Source organism: Sturnira hondurensis, unplaced genomic scaffold (assembly GCF_014824575.4).
Source record: "Sturnira hondurensis isolate 20B ecotype Veracruz unplaced genomic scaffold, ASM1482457v3 Scaffold0001872, whole genome shotgun sequence".
Taxonomy (NCBI): Eukaryota; Metazoa; Chordata; class Mammalia; order Chiroptera; family Phyllostomidae; genus Sturnira; species Sturnira hondurensis.
In genome coordinates this window covers 41233867-41261633 of record NW_028074503.1, presented here as the reverse complement: position 1 = coordinate 41261633, position 27767 = coordinate 41233867, and the positions used below count along the sequence as shown (strand labels likewise).

The 27767-nt window shown below is 47.0% G+C and overlaps 1 protein-coding gene across 2 annotated transcripts; it reads right to left on the bottom strand.

Moving 5' to 3' along the window:
* Positions 1–513: 513 nt before the first annotated feature.
* ADNP2 (ADNP homeobox 2) lies at positions 514–24123 on the bottom strand. Of its 2 annotated transcripts, XM_037036229.1 has the most exons (5): positions 23977–24123; positions 16629–16780; positions 16034–16154; positions 7108–7197; positions 514–5251 (listed from the first exon to the last, which is right to left on the bottom strand). In XM_037036229.1, the coding sequence occupies exons 3-5, from the start codon at positions 16139–16141 to the stop codon at positions 1976–1978; spliced, it is 3474 nt and encodes a 1157-aa protein (XP_036892124.1). In that variant the 5' UTR covers positions 16142–16154; positions 16629–16780; positions 23977–24123; the 3' UTR covers positions 514–1975. The 2 variants fall into 2 exon arrangements, with proteins under 2 accessions (XP_036892124.1, XP_036892129.1); XM_037036234.1 differs by lacking the exon at positions 16629–16780.
* Positions 24124–27767: the final 3644 nt, after the last annotated feature.

Below are 27767 nucleotides of genomic sequence, written 5' to 3'. Positions count from 1 at the left end.
AGCCAGCATTTCTCTTGCGCAGCAGTTCCCGGCAGGACTGACTCTGCCCCCGGGGCACTTGGAAAGGACAACTTTGATTGTCAGGACTAGGCAGAAGCAGAGGCAGAGACACTGCTGCTGTCCTGCAACGCACAGGACAGTCACCCCAATGAGTTGTCTGGCCCAAAACGCCAACAGAAAGCCTGGTACACACAGCTACAGCAAGGCGGGGCAAACCAGGAGACCGCAGCCAGCCGCTGACCCCTCCCAACCTGGCCCACCCCCACCAGCCCGGCCCCCACACAGGTGACCCCTCTGAATAAGGACACTGACCCGTCAGGAAGGTCCAGCCACATGTCTCTGGTGAACCCAGTAACCGACTAGCCTCTTGGGTTATACTGGCTCGTTTTCAGTGACGAGGTGCGTGTGTGTTTTTTAAGAAAATACATGTGGTGCCTATTTCCATGCTGACATCAATCCTACAAGTCACAGTGACATCTTAATGATTACAAGAGTTAAACCATTCTATTTGTAGTGATGTAACAAATTTTAATTCAAAATAGACACTCTGAAAACAATAGGTAAAAAAAAAATAAACTTCAACAACCTCTTTTTGAATTTACAAGAGTACACCAATAATCACAGACCAGTTTCACAACTGCCTCAAAAAATGCACACTATAGCAATTACATGCAAGTATTACATTTTAAACTCATACAGTAACATTACCTTATCTCCCAGAGACTCATATCCTCTGAACATACTGGACAGGTGCCTCTGCTGTGTGTCACCAGAAGTAAATATGAATTAAGGTCTCACCTGGCTGGTCTCCATTACTGGTTCTGGTGCTTTAAGTTCTTTTACGTTGTGTGATTATGTGAAAAAACCCCGAGGTCCAACTGTCCAGAGAACAGTGTCGCAATGGAGCTCCTTAGCTATGCCCGGCCCATCAGCCAGCCACCAGGGTGCTCTGCAGAGCACCAATTCCCCCAGGACGGACATGCTGACTTCTAGGAAACTGTCAAAAATAATGGCCCAACCACAGAACTTGGCTCTGGGTCTACTGGTTTCCCGTTATCCCTGAAAACCTATGTCTACATGTCAGTATCCACACTCAGGGGTAAAAGCTTTATTCCTGAGTAACACGGTCCTTGTCCTTCCCTTCTATGGTTTAAGAGTAGCTAGGTTAGTAGAAGAATTTGTGTATTTTCAGTGTTTAATCTAAAGGCACTAAAGATTTATTGTCTCACCTTTGAATGAAAAAATGACTCATCACCATATCAAAAAGAGGGATAGTGTACACTGAAAAGTATTCCTGCATCTACAGAATTACTTTATTTGTAAAATAACTCTTGGCTTATGAGCTAAAATACCAGACTTCAGGTATTTATTTTCTAACCAATGAAAATATTTGGTTCTCTATGAATTATGATAAAAAATGGCTAAGACAAACCTGAAAAAATGTAAATGAAAACCATAACCTAGTAAGTATCTTACAAAGAAGCAATCGGCAGATGAAGGCCGTGCACCCTCAGGAGCCGCACACGTCACAGGGTTTAAGCTCACATCACTGAACGGTTACTGCATCACTTGCAGCTACACATGAGGCTGAGGGAGATCAAAGCTTTAATTTGCAGGTAATTAAGTATTCTGAAACAAGCTGAAATTTCCTTAAATGAAAACACCAACATGTGTAGATTTCAGTTTTTATCGTGCGGTCCTGCCACTACCAGGAAAGCAAGGCGTGCATGGAATATCGAGAGATTTAATTGACTCGACAGAGAAAAAAAACTAAAAATAACTGTGACAAAACCCAACTGCAGGGAATAGTAACTTTGAAAGAACTATCACTTCTTCATACAGAAGTCTTGCTGAGCACCTGAAATACATCTAAAGAGCAGCATAAAGACCACTGAAATTGATTAGTTCAATATACAGTGAAGAAAATAACATTTTTTAAAATCTCAATTGAAAAAACTACTACTTTCCTATTTTTTTACACGTTTTGTGGTTCATACTCAAAGTTCAATCTGTGTTTAACATTTTTAAGTTCAGACATATCAAAGCCTAAAAGGACAGAAGGCTTGTGACTTTTTATTGCTTTCATGCAAATGTATCTTCTTTTACCAAAAAATGAAGCGACGTCAATTTTCCATACCCACAAGAGTGAGGAAAGCAGCTCTATTTCCTTTTTACTAGGGTATGGTCTCTTGTGGAAATAATCTTTAAGAAATTGCTTTTTTTCTTCATACGAACGGTCTTCATACTTTTTGGGATTTAATGCTAAAATCTGAAGAGCGTCCTCATTAACAACAAGCGGTCCCTCCGTCCTGCTCTCATTCCTTTGTCGTTTAAAAGGCACGACACTCGTTACCTTCTCTGGAGCTGGGGCCACTTCGGTGTTTATGACCAGAGGCCGCTGTTCCCCTTCCCGCCCGTCTTCAGCCCCAGAGTGGCCCTCAGGGAGCTTCCTCTTCACAGCGAAGCTGGAGTCGTGCGCCACCTCGCCATTGACCAGCAGCAGCTCACTGTTCTGGATGAGGTCTGGCTGGACCTGCAGGTCCGAGCTGCTGTCCTTCGGGGCACTCCTGCAGCGCAGCAGGTGGATGGCGATGGCCGCCAGTGTCATGTTCCCAGTGTAAACCCCACAGCAGTGGATGCATTTGAAAGCTGGAGACTTCAGAATCGTGTGGACTGTGGGGGTGATGTGGTGCCTGTCCTTCAAGTGCAGCTCATACGTCTCGGTTGTCAGGAAGGTGCCAAAGCAAAAGGGGCAGGTCAACACCTGTTTGCTGGGGCCCCCGGGCACACCCTCCGTCTGCGGTCTCACCTTAATGTACACAGGAACGAGCGACTTGGAGTGCATCCCGGCCAGAACTGCCAAGTAGACTTCCCGCTCCCCCAGCTCTTCCTTTGGCAACACGGTAATGAAATCGAGGTGGGGAAAGAGCAGGTTGCCATTGGCATCGATGTCCAGCTGGAAACCTTTGTTACTGTAATCCACAGGCAGCTTCTTCTTCCCCAGGTGCGTGGTCCTGCTGTGCTCTGCGAGGCCCCTGATGTCGTGGAACGTGCGTGGACAGAAGAGGCAGCCCAGGCCGTGCATCAGCAGGTGGTGCACGAGCTCCTCCTCTGAGACCGTGCACTTACAGGACAGGCACCGGGCCGTCTTCTCCCTCATCCACTTTAAAAAGGGCGCACAGGCAGCCAGCTTCTCTGGCTCCAGTCTCTCAGCAGCTCCAGACTCACTGTGCTTATGAGCCACCTCCATGTGCACCTGGTAGACGTTAGATGGGAAGAGCTCGTTGCACACCGGGCAGGTCTTCCACTGCTTCGCCGGTTTGAGCCCCGGGCTCACTTCTGCCACGGAGCAGGAGGGCTGCAGGAACACATTCGGAGCCGCACTCACCACCACTGGTGGGGAGGGCATGCCCGCCATGGGACTGGCCATCTGTGTGGCTGCACCCGACTGCAGGAGCTGCATGGGCACCTGGGGTGGGGCGACACCTGCGACACCTCCAGGGGGCACGGGCAGAGTGACAGACACTGGGGCAAGTGTGTATGTGGGAATCCCATTCACCTGCTTCCCCGTAGGTATCAGCTGCCTGAGAATAGAGCCTGACGTCAGGAAGGCTGTGTTCTGTGAAGCGCCAGGTCTCACCGGCTGGTTCACAGGCAGGATGTTGGTGTTCACAGACTGACTGAGCTGCAGGACCCCAGGCCTCCCTGACTGGCTCACTGGAAGAACCCCTGACACAACCGGCTGGCTGAGATGCAGCACGCTGGAATTCACACCCTGACTCCCAGGGAGAAGGCTGGATGAGACTGTCTGGTTGGGAGAGAGGAGCCCAGGTGGGACCACCTGGCCTGCGGGGAGAACCCGCAGCGGGACTGTCTGGCTAGGAGGGAGTGGCCGTGGTGGCGCCGTCAGCCCAGGGGGAAGAACCCCCGATGGAGCCGTCTGGCCGATAGGGAGGACCCCAGATTGGACCATCTGGCCAGCAGGGAGCACCCCAGAAGTTGCTGTCTGTCCTGAAGGGATAACCCCAGCAGGGGTCATCTGGCCTGCAGGAAGGACGCCCGATGGGACAGTCCGACTCACAGAAATCACTCCTGGTGAGACGGCCTGAAGAACGCCGGGAGTGACAGACGGGCTGACAGGAAGGACAGCTGACCCAACGGGCCTATTTACTGAAAGAACTCCAGACCCAACTGGTCGGCTTACGGGCCCAACAGGCCGGCTGAGGGGTAAGACACCTGGGCGGATGGTCTGGTTCATGGGCAGGACACCAGTTCCAACAGACTTGACAGGGCCCACTGGCCGACTCAGGGGCAGCACAGGAGGGTTTGCTGGCTGGTGAAGCGGGACTCCAGGAGACAGGAAGACAGGTTGCGGTGGCGCAGGTGGCAGAGTGAGGCTGTTCTGGCCCCCGGGCAGGGGATTGGAGACCAGAGTCACGTGGGACTGGACAGCAGAGGGTGGAGAATGAGTGAGGCTTCCGGAAACGCCCGAGGTCACTGTCACTGGCTGGACCGTGCCCTGAACTGGCTGGACAGCGGTCTGGCTTTGACTGCTTGGTGGCAAGGTGAGATGAAAGCAAGGGGATGTGGCGGGGACACCCAGAGTGCTGCTGCTCGGGGGAATGGCAAAGTGTGCCACTGGTTTGGGAGCAATGTGCATTTGCTTCAAAAGTCCAGTCTTCTTGATGTGCTCTGAAATCACAGACCTAAGCTTATTCTCCAAATCCCTGTGTGTATCTGATGTCAAAATATGATACATTAATGCATCCTGGCTGCTGGCATTGGCATTGCATTTTTTACAGTAATACTTGTCAGAGGGTGGCATCTTCTCCGTAGGAGGGGGGTCATCAGTTCTGGGTCGCTCACTCACTTCCTCTGTTCGCAGGCCAAAGTAGGAATTAATCAGGTAGTGAAAGTGGGCTACCAGCACATGTTTCTTCATGCTGTAGTACAAAGTGTTGGAGAAGTTACACTTCAAACACGTAAAGCTGATGACATCACTCCTAGACGACTTAGTCTCACCTAAGATGTTCACCGTGTAGTTCTGGACTTTCCGAACAGGCGCATGGAACATTCTGAAATGCCTTCCCACCACCTTGGGCTGAGAGGAAAATACACAGTTTGGGCAAGGGATCACCAGCTCTTGGTCAATTTCATCTTCATGGTAGCGATGTAAATGATTTTTGAATGAAGTTAGCACTTTTGTAGAGTATTTACAGAGGCCACAACAGTATGGCTTTGTTCGGTATCTCTGTTAAAAGAAAAAGTCGAGCATCCTTTAATAAAGCTATGCGATGCCAGCTGCACTGTAGACAGTTCACAAGTACATGACTTCTTCTCTTGTGCTATGCTAGATAACCAACACTGTCACCTCTCAGGGAACAATGTGAGTTTTAAGCCAGGGCAAGCTTTTTCTTAAAGGGACAGAGAGTAAATATTTTAGGCTTTTGGGGCCACAAAGCAGCTTCAGCAGCAACCACTCAGCATTGGCTGGTAAGACAAATGAACGAACAAATCACATGAACACCCACGAGCATGGCTTTGTGTCAATAAAACTGTGCTTATTCAAATTTTTATGATTTCCATGTACAGAATGGTATTTTTTTCCATTTTTTCCTTCTCAAACAATTAAAGACTTAACAACTCTTCTTAGCTTCTAATCCATACAAAAACACACATGATCCATTTCCAAACCACCCACTAAAGCCACAAATCTCTTTCCTTTGTCTTATACTTCAAACTAACTACATCAATGAAAATCAACTCAGTTCTCTGCAAAGATATAGTTACTTTCTCCTCTTCCCATCCTATTTTTCTTATTTTTACTCCATGTTCTAAAACCTCCAGAACTTACCCAGGTAGCCTGACTTGCAAAGTGTGACACCCAACACAACTGCTACCCCCTACCCCTGTTTCTAGTCCTGGGGAGGCTAAGAGCCTGAAGGACCAAGCTCAGCAGGCGTAAGGACCCAAGAAACCATGTGGCACACTGTGCACATCCTCAGCTAGGTCTCGCTAGGGCTCAGGCCCCAAAAGACAGTGCTGACAAAGATGGAATATCCCTTTGAGGCCCATGTGGGGGAATGTGACAAGCTCAGGCATGAGAACAGGCTCTGAGCCCCCTGGCCAGCGAGGGAGGCCGCACAGGCACCCGCTCATCCGTGCAGCTGTTCCAGGAGGGGCCCTCAGGCCTCCGTAGCCTCCAGACCCTGGAGCCATGCACCACGAACACCCGGCCCTGGTGCGACCTGGACAGACTGATGCTTATTCCAAGGCCCCACTGTGGGCTGTGTGGATGTCATCCCCCATGGGGATGGGGACCCTGCTCCCTGCTGCAGTGTCCCCAGGTCAGCAACCCCCACAGACCTGAGCTGCCCCGCCCCCAAGTCCCTCTCTCACCACACACTGCGCTCCCGTCTGTGGCTGTCACCCTGTCTCACTCCTGCTCTTCATCATCCTGGGACCTGAACCACAGAGACCACCCAGACATGCTCAGTGACACGTCCCGCCTCCTCTGTGGTCAGCAGCCCCAAGTTCTGGCATTTCTGGGAGAAGTGACCATAAACCCAGGGCCACAGCCAACCACACACTAAAATCTCCATTTCTCAAAGATTCTGAGAGACTCCTTTTCGTGCTTCAGTGTCTCCAAAGTCTGGGAACACTTTACAGCTGATGGCTCAGTGGCACGCAGTTTAAGTGAAGTATGACTTTAGTTTAATCAGAGGTTCATCAGAAAACAGTATCTTATATCAATGAAACACTACATTGAAAAACAGGACACTCAGCAAAAACTACACTCAAGAAAAAGCCAACAGAATTCACTGACAACTGCATATCATCATCTTTTAGTGCGGAACAGATCGCTCAACTGGCAGAAAATGTCTTGAATACAATCCTTTTATTAAATAAAAGGAAAAAACAATAAACTAAACTTCATCAAGGTAAGACAGCTTCCGCTCTGTGAGAGCCACGGCACAAAACCAATGGCAGCAGCCCCAGGCTGGGGACAGCAGCTGCCGCCATGCACCCCCTCCACCCCTCAGAAATGAGCCAGCCCTCACGCCCAGCTTTGGAGGAAACACGAAAACTGAATGCAAAGATACATACCATTTTCTTTCCAGAAGGTTCCCAGAGAGAAATGTCTCCCCATGATGTGTTATGAAAGTACTTCTCTCCTGGGTCAAAGCTTTTAAGGTCCTTTTTGAAAAAGGGAAAAAGGAGAGAAATCATTACGGAATTTCAGCAGATAAAGAAATAGTCCTTAGAACCTAAAGGGATTCCTTGCCACCTAAGGACTCTACACGGGGAAAGTTAAATGAAACTGCAGCCCACCAGCAAACAGTGACAGAGCGCCTGTTAAGTATGAGACTGAGGAAAAGGTTGAAAGAATCCAAGTTAAAATTACAGTTTTATAAGAAATAAGCAGATGGCACTTCCCACAAGTAGTTTCTAGGAGAGAGAAGTCCTGAGCCTGCACCACTCCCATCGGCAGTGAGGAACGCCAGACGCTGGGGTGTGCAGGGGGGGCACGCAGGCCAGGACACCAGGCGTCAGCCGCAGGGAGGCCCGTGGGCCAGGATATGGTGCTTGTGACAGCGAGGGTGCCAAGACGGAAGGGGATGGCATCACTGAGAACCCAGTACCAGATGCAGCCTGGCCCAGAATGAGTACTGGCTCAACAAACCAAGTGTAAAAGATATTTGGGGGAAACTGGAGAAATCTGGATATAAACTGAGTAATAAGTAAGACAGACATTTAGTAACACAGAAAGCAAAGTGCAATCAACGGGAAATCAAGGTGTAGAGACCACACACAGAGATAAGGCTCAACACTCAGGTGTCAATACTGGTGACCTCTGCATGTTGGAAGTGTGGCATTTAAAATTCCACTTTTTGAAGAAATGCTACCTGCAGTTATTTCTCTTTCACAGTTTGTATTTCTGTTTTTATAATAAGGTCTTTTTAATTTATTACAAATACTAATTAAACAGAAGAAGACAGTTAATGTAATTGCTGTCTCTGCATATACCTGTGCTAACACACTGAGTCAGTTTAGAACCAGAGCACAGCACACACGGTGACAAGGACGCAAACTGGGAACACATGCTGTGCAGCTGTCTCACACCGCAGGGAGGCAAGAAGGGATGGCAGCACCCAGGTGGGAAGGGGGAGAGCATGCATGCCATCTGAACAGCCAATGATAGCACAGAGCTCATAAGCCAGTAATGGAGGTGAAAATGGAATCATAAAAATGCGCAATCCAGAAGAAGGGGGCAGGAGAAAGAACAGATGAGACAAGTAAAACCAAACAGCAAGTTGGGAGACTGGACCGGACTGTCCACAATCATCTTCAGCAACAGGGGCTGGTGAGCCTCTGTGAAGGCCCAACAAGGCCCTCAGCAAGGCCCTGCGGCAGTTCAGGCTCTGACCCCATGACTTGACCCCACCATTGCATACAGGGCAGCCAGAGACAACATGCAGGCCCCAGCAAGCCAGCTGTGTTCTGGAAAGTTTGCTGACAGAGCAGCCAGATTTGGCCCCTACTTTGTTTGGGCCACAGTTTGCCTATACCAGGTTGAAGTTCTCAAATTAAGAGACACAGACTATCAGATTGGGTATAACAAGACCCAATTATATGCTGTCTACAGAATTCTCACCATAAATATAGAGACACCCCATAGCCAGAAAGAACCCCCAGTGTCTTCCCTACTTCTCCACTGACCCCATCTGTGTTTGTTACTCCAACCCAGAGCTGCACTCCTCTGCCTCCCAACTACTGTGGAGCAGAGCCGCCATCTGAGGAACAGGCGCACCCAACCGGGGCAACCTCAGAGCAGAAACGGGCAGGACTGACCCGCGTTGTGGGTCTGGCGCACTCACATATGCCACATACGTTCCTAACAGCAGTTCTACAAAGAAACTTTTTGTCATGTTTCACATGGGAACTCTCAGCAAAATAACAAATATAAGTGAAAACATGCTAAGAGCAAATGTAGCAGAAAATTTCACACGGCTGTCCTGTAGCATTAAAATATAATTCAGCCCTGGCTGGTGTAGCTCAGTGGATTGAGCACGGCCTGTGAAGCAAAGGATCGTGGTTCGATTCTCAGTCAGGGCACATGCCTGGGTTGCAGGCCAGGTCCCCAGTAGGGGACACAGGAGAGGCAACCACACATTGATGTTTCTCTCCCACTCTTTCTCCTTCCCGTCCCCTCTGTCTAAAAATAAATAAAATATAACCTTATATATATATAAAGTTCAGCAGAAGCCCATGTGCTCCATGCCTCAGCTTCCTGGTGTTCAGAGAGGACCTGAGTAGAACATGTGGAGAGAAGGGGTCTCAACCTCCAGCTGCACATTAAAATCAAAATTACTTGGGAAGTGAGCAAAGAGGAAAAAAGTAAAATCAAACAAACAAAAAGGTGCTTATTTGAAAAAATTAACAAAATTTACAAATGTTTAACTACACTGACAGAAAAAGAGAGAACGCAAAAATTATTGAAATCAGAAATGAAAGTGGGGGCATTATAACTGAGCTCATAGAAGGAAAAAGGTTAGACAAGAATAAATACTATCAAAACTGTACGCACACAGATAAATTAAATGAACTGGAAAGAGTCCTAGAAACACAGAGAATTACCTAAACTGATTCAAGAAGAAACAGAAAATTTCAAAAGACAACTAACAAGTAGAGATTAAAACAGTAATCAAAAATGTCGAACAAGGAAATGTCTAGGGCCCTGATATCAGAGCCAAATACAGACATCGCCAGAAAAGAAAATTACAAAGTCTTCATAAATAAAGATGAAAAACCCTCACCAAAATACTAGCAAACACAACTCTACAGTATATGAAAAAAGACTGTATACTATATCCAAGTGGGATTTATACCAAAGACACAAGGGCGGAGTGCTCAGCATGAGAAAATCTACTGGTGTGACATCACGCCATCACGAAAGAAGGGAGAAAACCACACAATTGTCTTCGCCGACACAGAGCAGGCCTCCGACAGGGCCCAGCTTCATCCCAGGACAAAGCATATTCGGGGACTCCCTCAGCATGACACACGAAATTTTACCAAAGCCATCCTGCTCCATGGTGACAGACTGAAGGTTTCCCCTGAGATCAGGAAGAAAACAAGGGTGCTGGCTTTCACCACTGTTCGTCAATAGTGCTGTACTCAAGTTCTAGCCAGAACAATTAGTTCAGAAAAAGAAATAAAAGACATCTAAGTTGAAAGAGAAGAAAAACTATTTCTATTCACAAATCACATAATTCTATCTGTAGAAAGTGTCAAAAAATCCATACACACACACACCTACCAGGAGTAATAAGTTCAGTAGACCTGCAGGTTAAAAACCAACACATACAAGTCAGTTGTGTTTCTACAAACCTGCAATAAATGATCTGAAAAGGAGATAAAGAAAACAATTCCATTTTTGATACCATCAAAAATAATCTGCCTAAGCTTAAATTGAACCAAGGAGGTGAAAGTCGAGGACACTGAAAATGCTACCCGATTAACCGAAGACATTTACGACCAAAATAAAAGAAAGACACAGAGAAGACCAAGGGCAGGTCCCCAGAGCCCCATCTGCAGGGCTTGCCTTCTCCCCATCAGATGACTCCCAACAAATCCCTTTCTGAGTTGGTCACCGTGGGTTTCTGTTGCTTGAAAACAAGAAGCTCTGGAGAGACTTCCGCCAAGATGGAGGTGTAGGTGGAAACTCTGTGCCTTCTCCCACAACCAAGTTTGAATACAACAAAGGTTTGGAGAACAAAGACACAGCCAAAGAACAGAAAATTGAACTACACGGAAGTCCGACAACAACGAACCGTTCAACCCCACCGGTAAGAGGGGCGGAGCCAGCAGCGGAGTGGGGAAGTCCAGCGGACCCAGTGAGGGCTCAAGGCGGCGGGCTGGCTGCAGTCACACATTTGCGAGCAGATAAACCAGCAGGGGAGTGAGCAGTGAGACCGATCACACAGGCCCCAGCAGCGAACCCAGCCGCAGTGGGCTGACCTCGGTCGCACATTCGCACGCAATGGGACCCACTGCATGGCCCTCGATGGCGGCGGGAGGCAGCAGAGGGGGCCCACCATTGCTTTCCTTTGGCCCCACCCCCACATACAGCATCACAACCCAGCGACTGAGTGGCCCGGCCCTGGTGAACACCTAGGGCTCCACTTCTCACATGTAACAGGCACCAACAGTCCAAAATAAGGCTCAAGAAGAACTCAAAGCCCCAGAGCCGATAACTCTAAGCAACCAGGAAATAGCGAACCTCTCAGATGCACAATTCAAAACACTGGTGATCAGGATGCTCACAGATGCTCAGCCAATCACTAAAAGACAAATAACTGGTTGATTTTAGCCACAAATTAGAGGAACATATGAAGGCTAAATTAATTGAAATGAAGGGAAAAGTACAGGAAACAAATAGTGATGGAAAGGAAACTGGGGCTCAAATCAAGGGGGTGGACCAGAAGGAAGGAAGAAATGACCAAACAGGAAAAAGTGAAGTTACAAGAATTTTAAAAAATGAGGAGAGGCTTAGGAACCTCCAGGACATCTTTAAATGTTCCAACATCCAGATTATAGGGGTACCAGAAGGGGGAAAGAAACAGCCACCAGTGGAACACTCATTTGAACAAATAATAAAGGAGAACTTCCCCAGTCTGGCAAAGGAAATAGACTTCCAGGAAATCCAGGAAGCTCAGAGAGTCCCAAAGAAGCTGGACCCAAGAAGGAACACACCAAGGCACATCAAAATTACATTAGCCAAGATTAAAATGAAGGAGAGAATCCTAGAAGCAGCAAGAGATAAGGGGACAGTCACCTACAAAGCAGTTCCCATCAGACTGTCAGCGGATTTCTCAAAAGAGACCTTACAGGCAAGAAGGAGCTGGAAGGAAGTATTCCAAGTTATGAATCCAAAGACCTACATCCAAGATTGCTCTATCCAGCAAAGCTTTCATTTAGAATGGAAGGACAGATAAAGTGCTTCTCAGATAAGGTCAAATCAAGGAGTTCATCATCACCAAGCCCTTATAGGAAATGTTAAAGGGACTTATCTAAGAAAAAGAAGATGAAAAATATGAACAGTGAAAGGACAGCAAACTCACAGTTACTAACAACCACACCTAAAACAAAAGCAAACCAAGAGGACAGCTAGATCAGGAATGAAACCATAGAAATGGAGATCACATGGAGGGTTATCAACAGGGGAGTGGGAGGAGGAGAAGGCAGGAGAAGGTACAGAGAATAAGTAGCATAGACGGTAGGTAGAAAATAGACAGGGGGGAGGGCAAGAATAGTAGGGGAATATAGAATCTAAAGAACTTGAGACACGTCATAAACTAAAGGGGGGGAAGGGTGGGGGAGGGGTGTGCAGGGTGGAGGGGAATGAAGGGGGGGAATAGAACAACTGTAATGGTATAATCAATAAAATATATATTTTTTAAAAAACCAAGAAGCTCTGAACGCTACGGCAGACTAAGGGCGATGCGTGCGATGTGGGGAATGCTCTCACTGTGAGAGTCTATGCAAAGGGAAAAGACCTGCGTGGTCCCGTCCCGCAGGTGCCATCTGAGAAGATGCGGAAAACACACAACAGCAACAGCAATGGGTACTCTGGGGCAACAGCACACAACTCATTCTTCCCTTCCTCACTACATTTCTGCGTACACAGCATCTTCTAACTGCTCTATAATAAACTTTTACAGTACTTGAATTTTTTAATTTAGTAAATATAGAACCAACTACAAATGAATTAAGACAAAAAAATTTCCCGCAAAAGAATTAGTTAACATTTAACCCAGGAGTCAGTCTAACGATATTTGTAAGCTGTTCAGATCTTTTGTTTTATTTAAAAATAAAACAAAACCAATTTTGTAACAGAATTTCACTTGAAAACTGAGGTCAGCCCTGACCAGTGTGGCTCAGTTGGTTGAGTATGGTCCTGCAAAGCAAAGGGTCACCAGCTCAATTCCCAGTCAGGGCACAGGCCTGGGTTGTGGGTTTCGTCCTGTTTCTCTCTCACATCGATATCTCTCTCTAAGAATAATATCTTTAGAAATATATATTTCTTTAAAAAAGAAATAAAATAAAAGTAAAACTGAGTTCACACTGAAGGACCTAAAGACACATGACAACCAGAAGCATCACCTGACCCTGGCCTGGGCCCATCACTGTGGAGAACAAGGCGCTCTAAGCAATTAGACCAGACACGGGTATCTTACCAATGCCAAACTCACTTAGCTTGGTAATCATCCTGTGATGAGACTATTCTTTTACTTTTCTAAAAAGATTTTATTTATTTACTTTTAGAGAGAGGTGGAGGGAAGGAGAAAGAGGGAGAAACATCCATGTGTGGTTGCCCCTTGTGCACCCCCTACTGGGGATCTGGCCTGCAAGCCAGGCATGTGCCCTCCCTGGGAATCGAACTAGTCATCCTTTGGTTTGCAGGTTGGCACTCAATCTCCTGAGCAACACCAGCCAAGGCAAGAGTCTACAATTATTCTTAGAAAACACACTTGAAGCATTTAGGTAGTAGGGGTCATGAGATATGCGGATGACTCTCAAGTGTCTCAGGAAAAATAGCACACAGACAAACACACACATCCAGCACAAGCAAAGGAATGAGCTGTTAGAGCAAGTGTTAAATCCAGGTAAAAGGTAGTAGTATTCCTTGTCCATTTTTATTATTGTAAGATTTCTGTAAGTTTAAATTATTTCCAAATGGAACAATTTTAAAAAGAAACCTTGATCAACTTGTTCTGGTTTGATGGAAGTCAGTCAGCTGGGCGTGGCCTCTATCCTAAGTTCCTGGGTAGGAACTTCTCTCCCTCTCCATTCTTTCCAACAGTTTCTGCCCCACCTCCGCAATCAAGGCTCCAGTGCCTCCAGCCAGATGGGACCTTGCTGCAGGTTTCTCTCTAGTGCTGTTTGAGCTGGCCTCTCAGCTCCTACTGGACTGTCACCTCCCTCCTGGGGCTCAGGGTCTGACTGAGTCTCTCTCCTCAGTCACTGTCCCGGTGAAGACACTGAGGCCCAAAGAGGGACTGCACTGCCAAGGGTCACACCATTTCCCAGTAGCTAGGACTGAAATAAAATACATCTCTTTAACCCCAAATAATTCAGCAATATTCTCAGTCTGTTCACCAAAGGGAACTATTATACCTTCTCGGTTAACTTTTTTAGTATCTACCACACAAAAGGCACATTCTAGTAGTTTCCCATTTATTAATGGTTGAAATTTCCTCTCTATACATATACACTTGTGTTCTTAGCTTGTTTTTACACTCTGCAAATACTAAATTCATATCCTTCTTTATTATTAATGGACTATGTGTCTACTATCCACCTTCTTAACCTTGTATACAAATAATTACCCTGCTTTCTTCCTCATCGAGTCATAAACCATGACTTACAGACAGGGCTGCAAAAAACTCTGGGAGTTTTGTTATTTGAACACTGCTCCTGAGAAATCGTTTGCCTAAAAGCTTCCACTTTGGTATCTCCCTTTATTTCCAAATGAACTTTCAGTCAATCTCTTATTAAAAGTAGTTACTTTCACCGATTCCTTTAAAAATTTTGGTTAAAAGATATACATACATTTGCTAAGCATCTCTATGCCAGACATAATTCTAGCCAGAGGTAGGAGAGTTGACGACAAAACAGGGAGGCTCCCGTCTCCCTACACTCAGGGGTGGGAGGTGGAGAAGGAACCTGGCACTTCAGGGCCCTGGGAGCCACGAAGGCAGCAGCGCAGGCAGCAGAGCAGAGCACAGTGGAGAGGCCCCACCGGAGCGGGAGGATCTCTCTGGGGTCCTTTAGAAATGAACATTTGTCTACCTGCTGACCATTAATGAGAATCCTGGAAATTACTTCTCTTGCAGTATCCGAATGCCATTTTATAAGGAAAATCAATGTGGTTGAAAGTCTGAGATTTGAAAATTGAAAAAACTAAACTCTTCCCAGACCAAAATACTTTGAGTCAAATTCTTCACAAGTTTAAAAAAATCAAAGCAGACATTTCATAACTATTTTAATAGTTACGAATAAAACACGTTTAGAATTACCAATGGCTATAAGGTCACACAACGTGCCTTATGTAACAATTTTTACTTCTTTACCAGACATGCCAACCATGTACTCTCTCAAGTTCTAAGAAAGGATGTAGAATTATAAGTGAACACAACTTATCAGTAGTATAGTTGTGACCTTAATTTTTAAACTTTTGTAAGAATGAATATATTAAATTCACAAGTCAGAAAAAACAACACCCTATAATATCATGTATGCATCCCATTTATTTATTACTCAAACAATACTGGGGGATTACGTTAGGGTCTTCTGCTAAAATAATAAATAATTCAACACATTCCCCTCAAAGAGCAAAAACAAATACACAGTTAACACTTGAAGGACATGGGGGTTAGCGGTTGGAACCGCTAACCCCAGCCCTCTGCCCACAGCTGAAAACCCACATATAATTTTCAACACCCCAGAAGTGTGGTTGTCCCTGGGCAGCTACAGGGGATTGGTTCTAGGACTTTGGGGACCTTCAAGTCCCCTCTATAGAATGGCCTAGAACATTGCACACGGTCAGGCCCCTGCACCTGCAATTCCCAACCACAGGTCGGAACTATGGGTTTTGGTCTGCTGTTGGTTGAACCCACAGATGCGAAAACACAGGGACACAGAGAGCCGACTGCACATCTCCTGAAAGACCCGTGTACAGGTGGGCCCATGCAGCTTCAATCCATCACTCAAGGGTCAATGGTATATTAAAAATAATGACTATTAAAAAACCCTCATAAAAGTCACTTAAAAAACTTAAACAGCTTAAAATAACCCAGTTCACATCACAGAGATGTAAATAAGAACTAATAACAATCTCCACCTTGAGGAATCTTAGCCATTCTTCCAAAACTCCCAGGTCAACTCTCAGCTCCAAAAGGCCAACCCTGGGACCCTGGCACCCTGAGGGTCACTGGCTACTCTCCACCTGACCCTGACGATCTCTTACCTGCAGCAGCTCCTTGCAGCTCTCAAGCCCAATGTCCACAAGAATGCTTTTCACCTTTTTTCGTACCTTCCTGATGTTGTCGAGATTTTCCACGGGAATTTGAAACATTTTTGAAATTTTCCTTGGAAGGGAAGAAAACAAAGTGGAAGTAACAGGGTTGGTAAAACACTAAGAAGAGATTGTCAACAAGTCATGCTGGGTCAACTCGTTAACCACATGCAAAAGAGTGAAGTCACACTCTTTTTCTACACCATACACAAAAATCTACTCCAAACAGATGTGCACCTCCCATGTAAGAGCTATAACTTTAAAACTCACAGAAAAAACACAAGCGTAAACCTTCATGACCCTGGATTTGGCAATAGATTCTTAAGATGACACCAAAAAGCATCAAGAACAAAAGAAAAACCAGGTAAGTTGGACTTCTTGAAAATTAAAAACTTTTGTGCTTCAAAGGAAACCATGCAAAAAGCCAAAAGAGAATCCACAAAATGAGAGAAATGTTTGCAAATTTTATTCTGATAAGGAACTTATACCTGGGATATAAAGAGAACCCTGATAACCCAATCACTAAAAGACGAATAACTCAACTTACAAATGGGCAGAGGACCTGAATCCCTACTTCTCCAAAGACAATACACCAATGGCTGTTCAGTACATGAAAGATGCTCAACATCAGCCACGTGGAGATGCACATGGGAACCAGTGTGGTGACGCTGCTTCACACCTACTGGAAAAGCTGTAATTCTGAGAAGAGAAGAAAACAAGTGTAAGCAAAGACACTGGGACGGCACCCTCTCAACCTCACCGGCAGCACTGTCAACGGTGCAGCCAGTGGGAGGACAACCTGGTCACTCCTCAACAGAATAAACCGGGCGCCCTGAGGCAGCAACTCCATCAGATTCACAGCACGCATCCACACAAATACCTGCACGGGAGCAGTCACAGTGGCAGTGTCCCTAACAGCCAAAATGTAGAAACCACCCGAACACCCACCATGAATGGCTGAGTAAAGCGTCGTGCACTCACAGGATGAGTATTGTTTGGCCCTGAAAAGAGATAAAGCGCCAACACGTGTCACAGTGTGGAGGAGCCTTGGGGAACATGGTGCTCCGTGGCAGAATCCAGACACAAAGGCCACATATTGTCTGAATCCACTGTCGTGTCATGCCCAGAGCAGATGAGGTACACACAGACACAGAAGGTCAACACCGGCGGCCCAGGGCTGAGGAGGGGACAGCTGAGCAGAGGCTGAGGAGAACCAGGAGATGGTAAGCCGAGGGAACCAGTCTTCCTTTTCTTCTTAGATTTTATTTATTTTTTTAGAGAGAGAAGGAAGGAGAAAGAGAGGGAGAGGAACAGCAACGCCAGGAACATCGATTGGTTGCCTCTTGCTCACCCCTAACTGGGGACTGAACCTGCAACCCAGGCACCTGCCCCAACCAGGAATCAAACCAGTGATGTTTTGCTCTGCAGGACGATGCCCAGCCCACTGAGAGCCACATGGGTCAGGGCAGGGGAAGCTTCTTTTTGGATTAAAGACAATGTCCTAAAGCTGACTGTGGTGATGGTGGCATAACTCTGCAAATATACTAAAAGTGAACTGTACACTTTAAACAGCTCAATAAATATGCTTTTAAAATATCTGAAAAGGCATGAAATTAAAATAAGCCCTGTGATACTTGACTGGACAAGAAGGCACAGGTGTCGCTGTCCTGCTTTTAACCCACATACACACAGAAAATAACTGGGTGTGTACCATTTCACATCTCTGCCGTAGGAGCAGTCACACAGCCCAGCAGCAGTGAACACTCCTTGGGCACAAACCTCAATTTCTAAATACCACTGTCCATGAAAAGGAAACAGGCTCCTTAGAAAAACAGCCAATCTGAGGGCTGGAGCACAGAAAAGACAAGCTGCTCCTGAAACACCTTGTGCCAGAAGCTAAGAAAGGTGGTCAAAGAATGGTGACATGTGTCAAAAGGTCTCGACGGAAGCCAGTTTGAAGAAGTTCCCACAAGCCAAGTATGAGACAACTGGGGCATTAAACAATCAGAGTAACAGCCTATGCAGCCAGTGGCAGTCAGTTTTCCAAAGATAATGCAATACTATCTCCCACCCCACATGCTGTTCTTCAAACAGGATGTCAAAATGCCTTCCAGAAAGTGAGGGCGTCAAAGCCTCTGGAACCTGAACAGCACCTTATGGCTGCCCCCCACCCCCGACAAGGTAAGGCGGGATCAATGCCATGAGACCCCCAAGGCTAGACCATCAAAATGCTATACTTCTGCCTGTTCTCTGGGGCCCATCACACTTGGAATCCAGACCCTATGCTGTGATGAAGTTCAATGAGCCCTGGAGCCCACGGGTGGACAGTTCACACCAGAGGTGAGAGTGCAGATGCCTCGGGAACCCATCCAGTGTACTGCAGCCCGAGTTCCCAGACCAGGGCCCAGACACTGAGGGACAGGGGCGGGCCGTCTAGAGTAGGGAATCCTCCCTGAACTCCTGGCCAAAGAGCTATTGAGCTTTTTAAATACAATGTTTTATTTCACCCAATTCTGGTTGTGTGGTATGGCATGCAATGGTAACTAAAACATCATCCACCAGAATACAAACCTAAGTCCATGGTGCTCTAATTAAATAGATGAAAGTTTGATGAGAAATGGGATATTCACATGATGTCCAAGAATCTCCCAACAAAATACTTAATGACCAAGGAAAAAAAGTGTAGCTCACAGAAATCTGGCAGAGAACCCCAAATTAAGAGTGTTAAAAAAAAAAAAAACAACTAGCCTAAAATGGTCAAGTGTCCAGATCATACAAGGTAACACTTCTCATAGTAGCCAAAATGTGTAAACAGTCCACAAGTCCATCAAATGGTGAAGGGCTGAAGGAATGAGGCAGAACTGGACACAATGTGGCACTGGGAAGGGACTAGGGACTGACACATGCTGAAGCACAAGTGGGTCTCAAAAACAAGATGTTAGGTCAAAGGAGACAAATGCCAAAGCCCTCAGACTGTCTGACCCCAGGGATAGGGGACATCCAGAGAAGACAAATCTACACACAGAAGACAGATTAGTGGTTGGCCAGGGTAGGAACACGTAATGACTGCCAATGGACAGGTTTGGGACGAGGACCAGAGGAGTGCTGGGAATGTTTTAGCATTGGATTGTGGTGATGGTTGTACAACTCTGTGAATTTACTTAAAAACCAATTTATACACTTAAAAAATCATGGCCCTGGCTAGGGTGGCTGAGTGGACTAAGTGCCAGCTTGAGAACAGAAAGGTCACGAGTTCAATTGTCAGGGCACAAGCCTGGGTTGTGATCCAGGTCCCCAGTAGGGGGCGTGTGAGAGGCAACCACACATTGATGTTTCCTTCTCCCTCTCTTTCCCACTGTCTAAAAAGTCTTAAAAAAAGAAAAGATTATGGAAGGGAAAACTAAGGAACTGTTCCAGTTTGAAAGAAACCAGGTAACTAAATATAATATGCTGCAATTCTATCTCGATTCTTTTACTGTAAATGTCATCGGAACTGGCCAAACTTTAATGGCGATAATGTATTGATTTCCCGCTTTGATGGCTGTGCTCTCCATAGGTTAGAGAATATTCTCATTTACAGGAAATAGACAATATTTGAGGTAATGTGGCATCTTCTTTGGTAACCCACTTTCAAATAAATCAGGGGCAAAAGTTTTTGTACTTGCAACTTTCCATAAATCTGCAATTAGTTCAAAAGAAGTTTTTAAATATATAAACTATAAAAGCTAAAAACAAAATCAGTACAACTTCAGTTAAAGAAATGCCAGGTAAAATAACAAATGCCAAGTTTTAATGATCAAAACAATAACTTTTAAAGATTGACAATATTCACTAGTAGTGAAAGTAAGTAGAAAAATTGTAATTTATTCACAATTAGAGGGCAACTGGGTGGTACCTCCCAAGATTTTTGAGTGACGGTTTCTGTGGGTCAGCAGTTCCACCATGGGCCTTTCCTGTGACCCATTACCCCAGGAATCCCCAGAGGACCAGCTTGTAATTCCCTCATCACACTCACCTCATTGTGCTGTAATTACCTATTTATATCTATTTCCCCTATTGGACTAAGCTTTGGGGGAGGAATCATGTTTTATCTGCATGTCTGGGCCTATCACAGAGCGTAGTACATAGCAAATGTTTATAATAAATGAGCGAAAGGTATAAAAATAAAACAGTAAGAATCATGAGACATGGAGAAAGGGCTAAAATAACTGAGGTAAAGGAGGAAAAGTCTGAATATGTTTGGCAAAAGGTAAATTAAGCAAAAAAGGTAGACTGGAACACAATGGGAGGGTGGGGAGCAGGGAGGGTTAACATGTAAGGTTAACACTGTGGTCAATAACAAGAAAACATGAAGTTTTTAAAAAGCTGATTTGGAATGGGTAAATTTTTCAGACAAGTTATCTATGTGGAAAGTATCCTAGGCTCAGGAGGATGCAGGGGTGTCCGACCTCTGGCCAACAATGGCTATGAATGCGGCCCAACACAAAATCGTAAATTTACTTAAAACCTTTTTTTTTTTTGCTCATCAGTTTTCACTAGTGTTTGTGTATTTAATGTGTGGCCCAAGACAACTCTTCTTCTTCCGGTGTGGTGCAGAGAAGCCAAAACACTGGAGAGCCCTGGAAAAGATCATTTAGTATTGTACAACTCGGTAATAGTAAAATTATCAAAAGTAAAATATGTTGAATTGGGTTCTAGTCTTCAAAAACATCATCTGACAGAGGAACTGTCAAGAACCTCATGATGGCTTTCTTAAAAAGCTAGGTACAAGGCCACTTTCCAGCCCAAACTGCCTTCTTTGCAGAGCAAGGCCTCTACCAAATCACCTGTTAGATGCTTTCCGCTCAGTCAGACTTGTTTTCATTTCCGCCTTGAAGTTCCACTATCCTCTCTAACCCAAGGAGGCCAAGTTTATTGCTTGCAAAGAAGTCTGGCCCTACCTAGCACCTGATCTTATTACATGTTTTGAGAAACACAAAGAACAGGGATTGGTGGACTGCCCAGCAGCAGTTTGGGGATGGGCTGATTTCATAGGCTGGTGCCTGGAGGCTGCAGCAGAATGGCAGTCTCGGGAGGAGACTGAAAAGAGGCTGTGATTGGGCAAGTTTCAAATAGGCTCCACAGTCACCTGACGTTCAAGGTTAGGAGGAGGGTCAAGGAACTGTTAGTCTTCTCTCTTAAATTTGGAGAATAGAAAATTTTTATTCTCGCCCTGGCTGGTGTAGCTCAGTGGATTGAGCGTGGGCCTGCGAACCAGAGGATTGAGGTTCGATTCCCAGTCAGGGCACATGCCTGGGTTGCAAGCCAGTTCCCTGCAGGCCAACTCCCAGCAGGGGACGCATGAAAGGCAACCATACATTGATGTTTCTCTCCCTCTCCTTCCCCTCTAAAGATAAATAAATAAATAAAATCTTAAAAAAAAAAAAAGAAGCTAAGATTGCCCAAAGCAAGACTTTAAAAAAAAAAAGAAAATTTTTATTCTCAAATTGTACGTGTCCCCATTCCCTCATCATTGTTACTGTGCTTCCCCCCAAACCAAGCACACTGATCCCTTTTTTAGCAGTTTGCTGTTTAAGGATAACAAAAAAACAAAATAGGTAAATTATAAAAGCTTCATAACCTCTCAAGGGCCCCAGTCTAATGGTATAATTTTGGGGAAAAGCAGCTAAGTTTTACCAGGATTTTTCCATTCCAAAATACCATAATTTATCTAGTCTGAGATGCAGGATTCTATACAAAATGCCCAATAGATTAACCAGGAAAGAAACTGTTCAATGTTTTCACATTTACAGATCTTCCAATGACACTGCTCTCCATCCGTCCGTCCTTAGTACTCAGTTAGATCTGTGTGTCTGTAATCGGTGCACGTCAGGAAACAGCAGGCCATCAGCAGGCCACTGATCTTTCAGCCTCAGTTCACAGCAAACTACTTTTAATTTCTTAGTGCTGGACAGACCTGGAGTTACCAAAAAGTCCCTTGACATTTGGTACAAGCAAATGTTATTTCCCAAAGGGGCACTTAAAGGGTTTTCCTTTGTTGTTTTCTAATATCAGGACCATTTAAGAATATTCCATTATGGAAAAAAATACCCTCTAAAATACAGGTGGCAAATACATGAGGCCGCGGGCCGAATCCAGCCCAACACCTTGATTCTACCTGCAGCAGTGCCAAGCTCCTTGTCACTAGTTAAGGAGCAGTTACATTTATACAGTGCTAAAATTACATAAGGCCCTTTGAAGGCAACCTCGAAGCTGATGTGGCCCCCAGTGAAAATGAGTTTGACACCCCTGCTTTAAAACATAAAGTCAATCACATAATAAACACCTTTTAAGTCACAGAACCTCTTTACAGTTTCTCTGAAATCTCACTTCTAAAAGAATTTCACCTGAGAGGCACCACAGCACCATGACGGCACCGGCAAGGGTTCCAGTGCCACAGTGCCTGGGTGCAGATCGGCTCTCCAGGTCCTTAGCTCTGCAATCTGTGGCAATTCACTTAACCCCAGGCCTTAGCTGCTTGCGACACTGGCACAGACAAGCTACTCCAGGAAAGAGTTGTGAAGATAAATGAATTCATACAAGGAAAGCACTTAGAACATCCACACTGAGTCTGCTACTGGTCTAATTCCAAAAATCTAAATGAAATGTCCCAAGCATTGGAATACGGGACTTAAAATAAAAAAATAAAAAACTTCAAAAAACACCTGTTATTTGTGCCATACGCGAAAGCTCAATTCAGAAGGTCTTGGCTGGCTTTCAGCAAGTTATCAGCCTTCGTGCTTCCTCCTACAAAACATGCTGCCTTAACAGGTGTGTTAGCAGAGTGGAAGGAACACAAAATGTTGGGGACCTGGTCCTGGAAAGAGACCACCATCATAAATCCACCAACAGCCTATGCAAACTGGGTCCAAGTTCAAGAGGTACCCCAGAATATCTTCGACTAGAGGTAGGGCACGCCCCCCACTGCCACACTCACTCTGCAGCCCCCACTCCAGCCTCTGACTCGCACAGGTGACCCCTAGTCCCCATCCTCCAGCAGCAGCGCAGAGTCCCTCTACGAAGCTCGACTCCAACGGGAGACGAACGCGCAACTTTCACGACCCTCCTGCTTTTACGTGGGGTCATCCCCCACCAGCGCCTCCCAGACCCCGACTCACTGATGAAACCGGCAGACCCTCTTATCATAATTTTAACAGCGTCCAGGCAAGTCTCTCCTCCTAATGCAAATAAAACACTTGAAATGTTTCATCGTTGGCCATTCTGCAACTGCGCCCAATCTCAACTGGCAGTTAGAATTTCTGACATTCCAAAGCCAAATGTTAGCAGAAATTTGGCAAACAATCTGCGTCCACGCAATCAGCACATGAAAAGTTAAAATTTTAATGTAACACCTGCCTATTAAATTATCAGTATGCACAAGAAACGCTCAAGGCCAGAGGAATAGGATCTGCCCTCAGCGTTGCTGGATCCGTACGCTCCTTCTGGGGGGAAACACCACGGGGCCGACGAAGGTACGACCGCATCTCCCCGGCCCACACTCGCGCCACCCAAGGCGGCTACCGGGACGGGCTGGGGGAGAACCGAGCCGCCCTCCCCCGACCCGCGCCCCCTCTTCCCCGCTCGGTTCCTTCTCCACCACCCCCACTTCCCCGCCACTGCGCCCCAGTCCCGGCCCCTCCCCCTCCGCGGCCCCGCCCCGCGGCGACCACCCGGCTGCACGTGACGAGGAGGAACGACCGGCACCGTTCGGGCCGCGAACCCGCGCCTGGAGAATGCCTCGGGATTCGTGAGGCGGCCGCGGGTGTGGGCGGGGCGGGGCGGGGCCGCCACCCAGACTTTGCGGGCCGGGCCGAGTCGGGGGCGTCGTCGCGGGGCTGAGCCGGGGTCATACCTACCGCCGGGCGCCTGAAGCGCCACCGCGTCTCCCGCCGCCTTTCGCCTCGCCCCGCCGGGGCCCACTCCCGCCTCCGCCCCACGCGGCGGGACCCCCGCCTCGGCGCGCTCCCACCCTCGCGCGACCCTGTCCCCTCCTCCTAGCTCTGCCAGAAAGAGAAAATGGCGCTCGATTTGCCTCCGGAAGTGACGCGCATCCTTATTTGCATGCCAGTGCAACCAGCCAATGGGAAGAGAGGGTGCATGGGACCCCCTGGGCCGGGCCCCACAGACCCCTTGGGTCCCCTGCCTAAAGCTGGACTGGAAGTTCTGGGGTGGGAGTGGGGTTGCCCTGCAAGACCCCCTACCCTGACCACCTTCCTGCCCAGTGGACTGTCCTGCTAGCCCCTCACCATCATGTGTGCAAACTCTCGTGAGAGTTTGAGTGGGTAATGACGTCATTGAAGGGGTGGGGCAATGTGTCATCAACTGCGTGGCCAATCACAGGCTCACCAGAGTTTTGAACTCATTTGCATGAATTGGGGGTGGAGCTAGTGGCTGCAGCAGAAATGGATGGCCCCGCCCACATCTTGGGACCAATAGGAAACTAGCTAGGAGGGAAATGCTGCCATGCCATTGGAGAGTAGAACTTGGGCTATCAGGACTTTTGCAAGTGTGTCATTGAGTGATACATCTTGGTGAACTGAGTGGATAGGGTCTCCTCCTGACTGGTCTATGAACCCTTATGTCACACCTTTGCTTGAGAATTCTGATTTTTAAGTCAGAGCCACTATGTATTTTGTAAGTTAATTGCATACATTTGTAAAAACTCCTAAAGGGCTTTAAAGTTCACTTATGCCCAGATTTATTAAATATTGTGAAGCAAGAATATATTTTTCCAAATGAGTGAAAACATGGAGTAGCTTTTAAAATGGCTTTGGGTCTTCATCCATTGAGTCAAGCGCCCACAAGGACCAGATGGACTACACCGCCCGCAGGGAGCTTGCAGTGAATGAGGCCTGACGTGTTTGCCGACACCTACTCTCATTTATCGGTCCCTGTCCTACTCCCGCCCCCTAATGACTGCTCTGGACCTTCCCCGCTTCACTGAGACTTTCTGAGCAACACTTGCTTCTCCTCAACATACTTTTCGGGGGAAGGGCGCTCTCTTCCTCCTTCAAGAACTCCAGGGCCGTCAGACTTGGTCGCCCTGGGCCTCCCAGCCATGCATGCGCACCTATTTCCTCATCAACCAGCCTGACCGTGGACGCAGTTTCCGAGCAAGTGTCTGCTCGCGTTCAAGACCAGCCTGTCAGTGGCTGGGCCTAGTGTGCCCGCCCTGCAGGCTTCTCATAGTCTAGTCTCTCTAGAGACTCTCTCTCTCTCTCCCTACTAGGACCTTCCACTCAGTTTTAGCAATGTAACAGTCACTAAGTAAATGTCTGGTTGACCATAACTGAAGGACAGCTTTATGCTTATTAATTATGGCTTGATAATGAGATACAGCGATAAGTGGGTGTGCTAGCTCTCCATATGGCTTCCTTCGATACACTGAGTGTGATGCAAAGGCAATTCAAAGCCTTCCAGGCCATCGCAGTCCACCAAGAGTGCTGGGGCACACTTCCCCAAAGGACCTCTGGTGCCCCTGGCCAGTCCTCAGGCTCTCTGCCCCGCCCACCCCACTCTGCGCAGCGCTGTGGTCACCCGTCACCTCCACCTCGTTGAACCCAAGAACAGGTTTTCATCCTCATCTCTTTGTAACCCCTCTGCCTCCCTGGCGACTCCTAAAAAGGCCATGTAATTGTCTCCACCTTTCTGATGGCTCCTGGCTTCCTCATCAGCTTCCCTTCCTCACCGATCCTTGAAAGTGGGTCTCCATGGCCCTGCCCACTTGTGTTTGCTCCTCCCCCACATTCATCAGCCCTGTCTGGAGTGCCAAGCACTGCACTCGGCATGGAAAACCAACACCTATTGTGTGTTACTCTGCCTACTCTTCCTTTTACATCACAACAGCGGATTCAAACTTCACTGTTTCAGTTCAAAATTGGTATTTCCACTTCTTTCCTAAGTTTCACTTTTATTTTTCTGCTGCCAGTTGGGCAGCACCCACTTGGGTGCTTTAGAGGTACTTCAAATGCAAAATGTTTAACATTATACCCATTACCCCCTCCTCAACGGGCTCTCTTACAGTCAGCAGTGCACTGCCCTATTCTTTACTTCCCCCATTTCCAATTTCCCGGTCTCACATCCCAGACGTTCCTCAAACTGGCTCCCTCGGCTGCAGCCTGTCTCCTGGAGGAAACTCCAACACCAGCACCTACCGGCCTTCAGCTTCGGTGCCTCAGGGGCCTTTTCACGCCAGCCACCCTAGCTAGTGATCTCGGTAGCTACGAGCTTGTCTGACCCTGTCACTCCCTTTCATCCCTTCAGCCACCCCAAGTCCCCAGCAGTCCCCCAGAGGGTCAGCATGCACACACCAGCCCCCTGAGACTGACCCAGCGCAGCCCAGCCCATTCCCTGCTCGCGCAAACACCACCGGGTTTGTTCGTGGAATGTCTTTTCTTCCCACTACCTGAACTGATTTCGATCTCATTACCATTCAAGGCTGAGTTCTGTGGACCTCTCTTCCAGAAAGATCTCCCTGACCACCGCCGCCATACTCAATGTGACACATGACACAATGTGGTGGGTACTTGATATTTCCAGAACACTGCGAGTGCCTTTCACTGCACTTACTGTATTGCTTTACTTCCCCGCCCCCTGCCACGTGCTTCCCTCTGATGTGCTTCCCTCAGGAAGGCCACACCTTCCTGAATAGGAAGGGACCATGCCTCCCTATTCCTCACTGTTTCCCTGATGCCTAGGCTACTTTAAAACAAAGAAATGAATGTATTAATAAATATGAAATTTTAATAAATGTTGAGTGAAGTTTCCTTCAACATCTCATGAAAATCTTGGGACATACTGAAAAGTGAAATAATTGTGCAGTCAGCACCCCCTCCAAGATCTTACAACTAACCTCTTGCTGCATTCACGCCATCACCCAGCCGCCCAACTCTTCATCTCTTAACATTTATTCATTTATTTATTTGTTTATTTATTTATTTATTTATTTTTGGATCCAGACATTAATCCACTACTATCCCAAGTACTTCAGCATGGGTATATGAGAAATGGCATGTAAAATTGCAGGTAACGGCTTTGCTCCCGAAAGGACGGTCCCTCCCAGCACAGCAGGAATGAACAGTGTGGCTCAGTGGGACTCATCAAGATTATATATGCAATATATTCTGTTTCAAGATTGAGGAAGGCACGTGACAGCGATGACATTAAGTCATCCTAAACCAGGAGTCAGACCTGAGGACCTATCTGTGCCTGAGGGCATGTCACAGCCTGTGCAAGCTTGCTCTGCCTTTTCAGCCGACGCGGCATCACCATATGTTCTGGGGCTTTGCTTTCAGTGGTCCAGTTTGGTGTGAAAGTGAGGATGCTACGCTGCCCCTCTCCAACCCTCTCATCTGGCTCCCCTTAGAGTCGGCACCAGCACTTGTTAAGGTGCCATCCAGCACAAAGACAGCCACTGGGAGGCCCCAGAATACAGACAAATCTCACATGGGCCCAGAGTCTGTACATCAGCCCGCCTTTGTGGAAACTGGAAAAGGGAGCAAGCCCTGTGGGCGTGTGGTGCTGGAGAGCTCAGCTCCAGGACAAAAGTGCTGTTACCAAGTGCCAGCCCCTCTCAGGGTGCAGACTTGGGTAGTGCCAGAGGCTGGATTCCAGCTGCCACTCCCCTACCTTCGCTCTTTTCCATACA

Excerpts from the sequence above, each read along its gene's own strand:
- ADNP2 (XM_037036229.1), bottom strand. The coding sequence starts at position 16,141 with ATGTTTCAAATTCCCGTGGAAAATCTCGACAACATCAGGAAGGTACGA. Across the intron at positions 7,198-16,033 it reads GCTGCAAGGAGCTGCTGCAG|GACCTTAAAAGCTTTGACCC; the intron begins GTAAGAGATCGT and ends TTTTTCAAAAAG. Across the intron at positions 5,252-7,107 it reads AACCTTCTGGAAAGAAAATG|AGATACCGAACAAAGCCATA; the intron begins GTATGTATCTTT and ends TTCTTTTAACAG.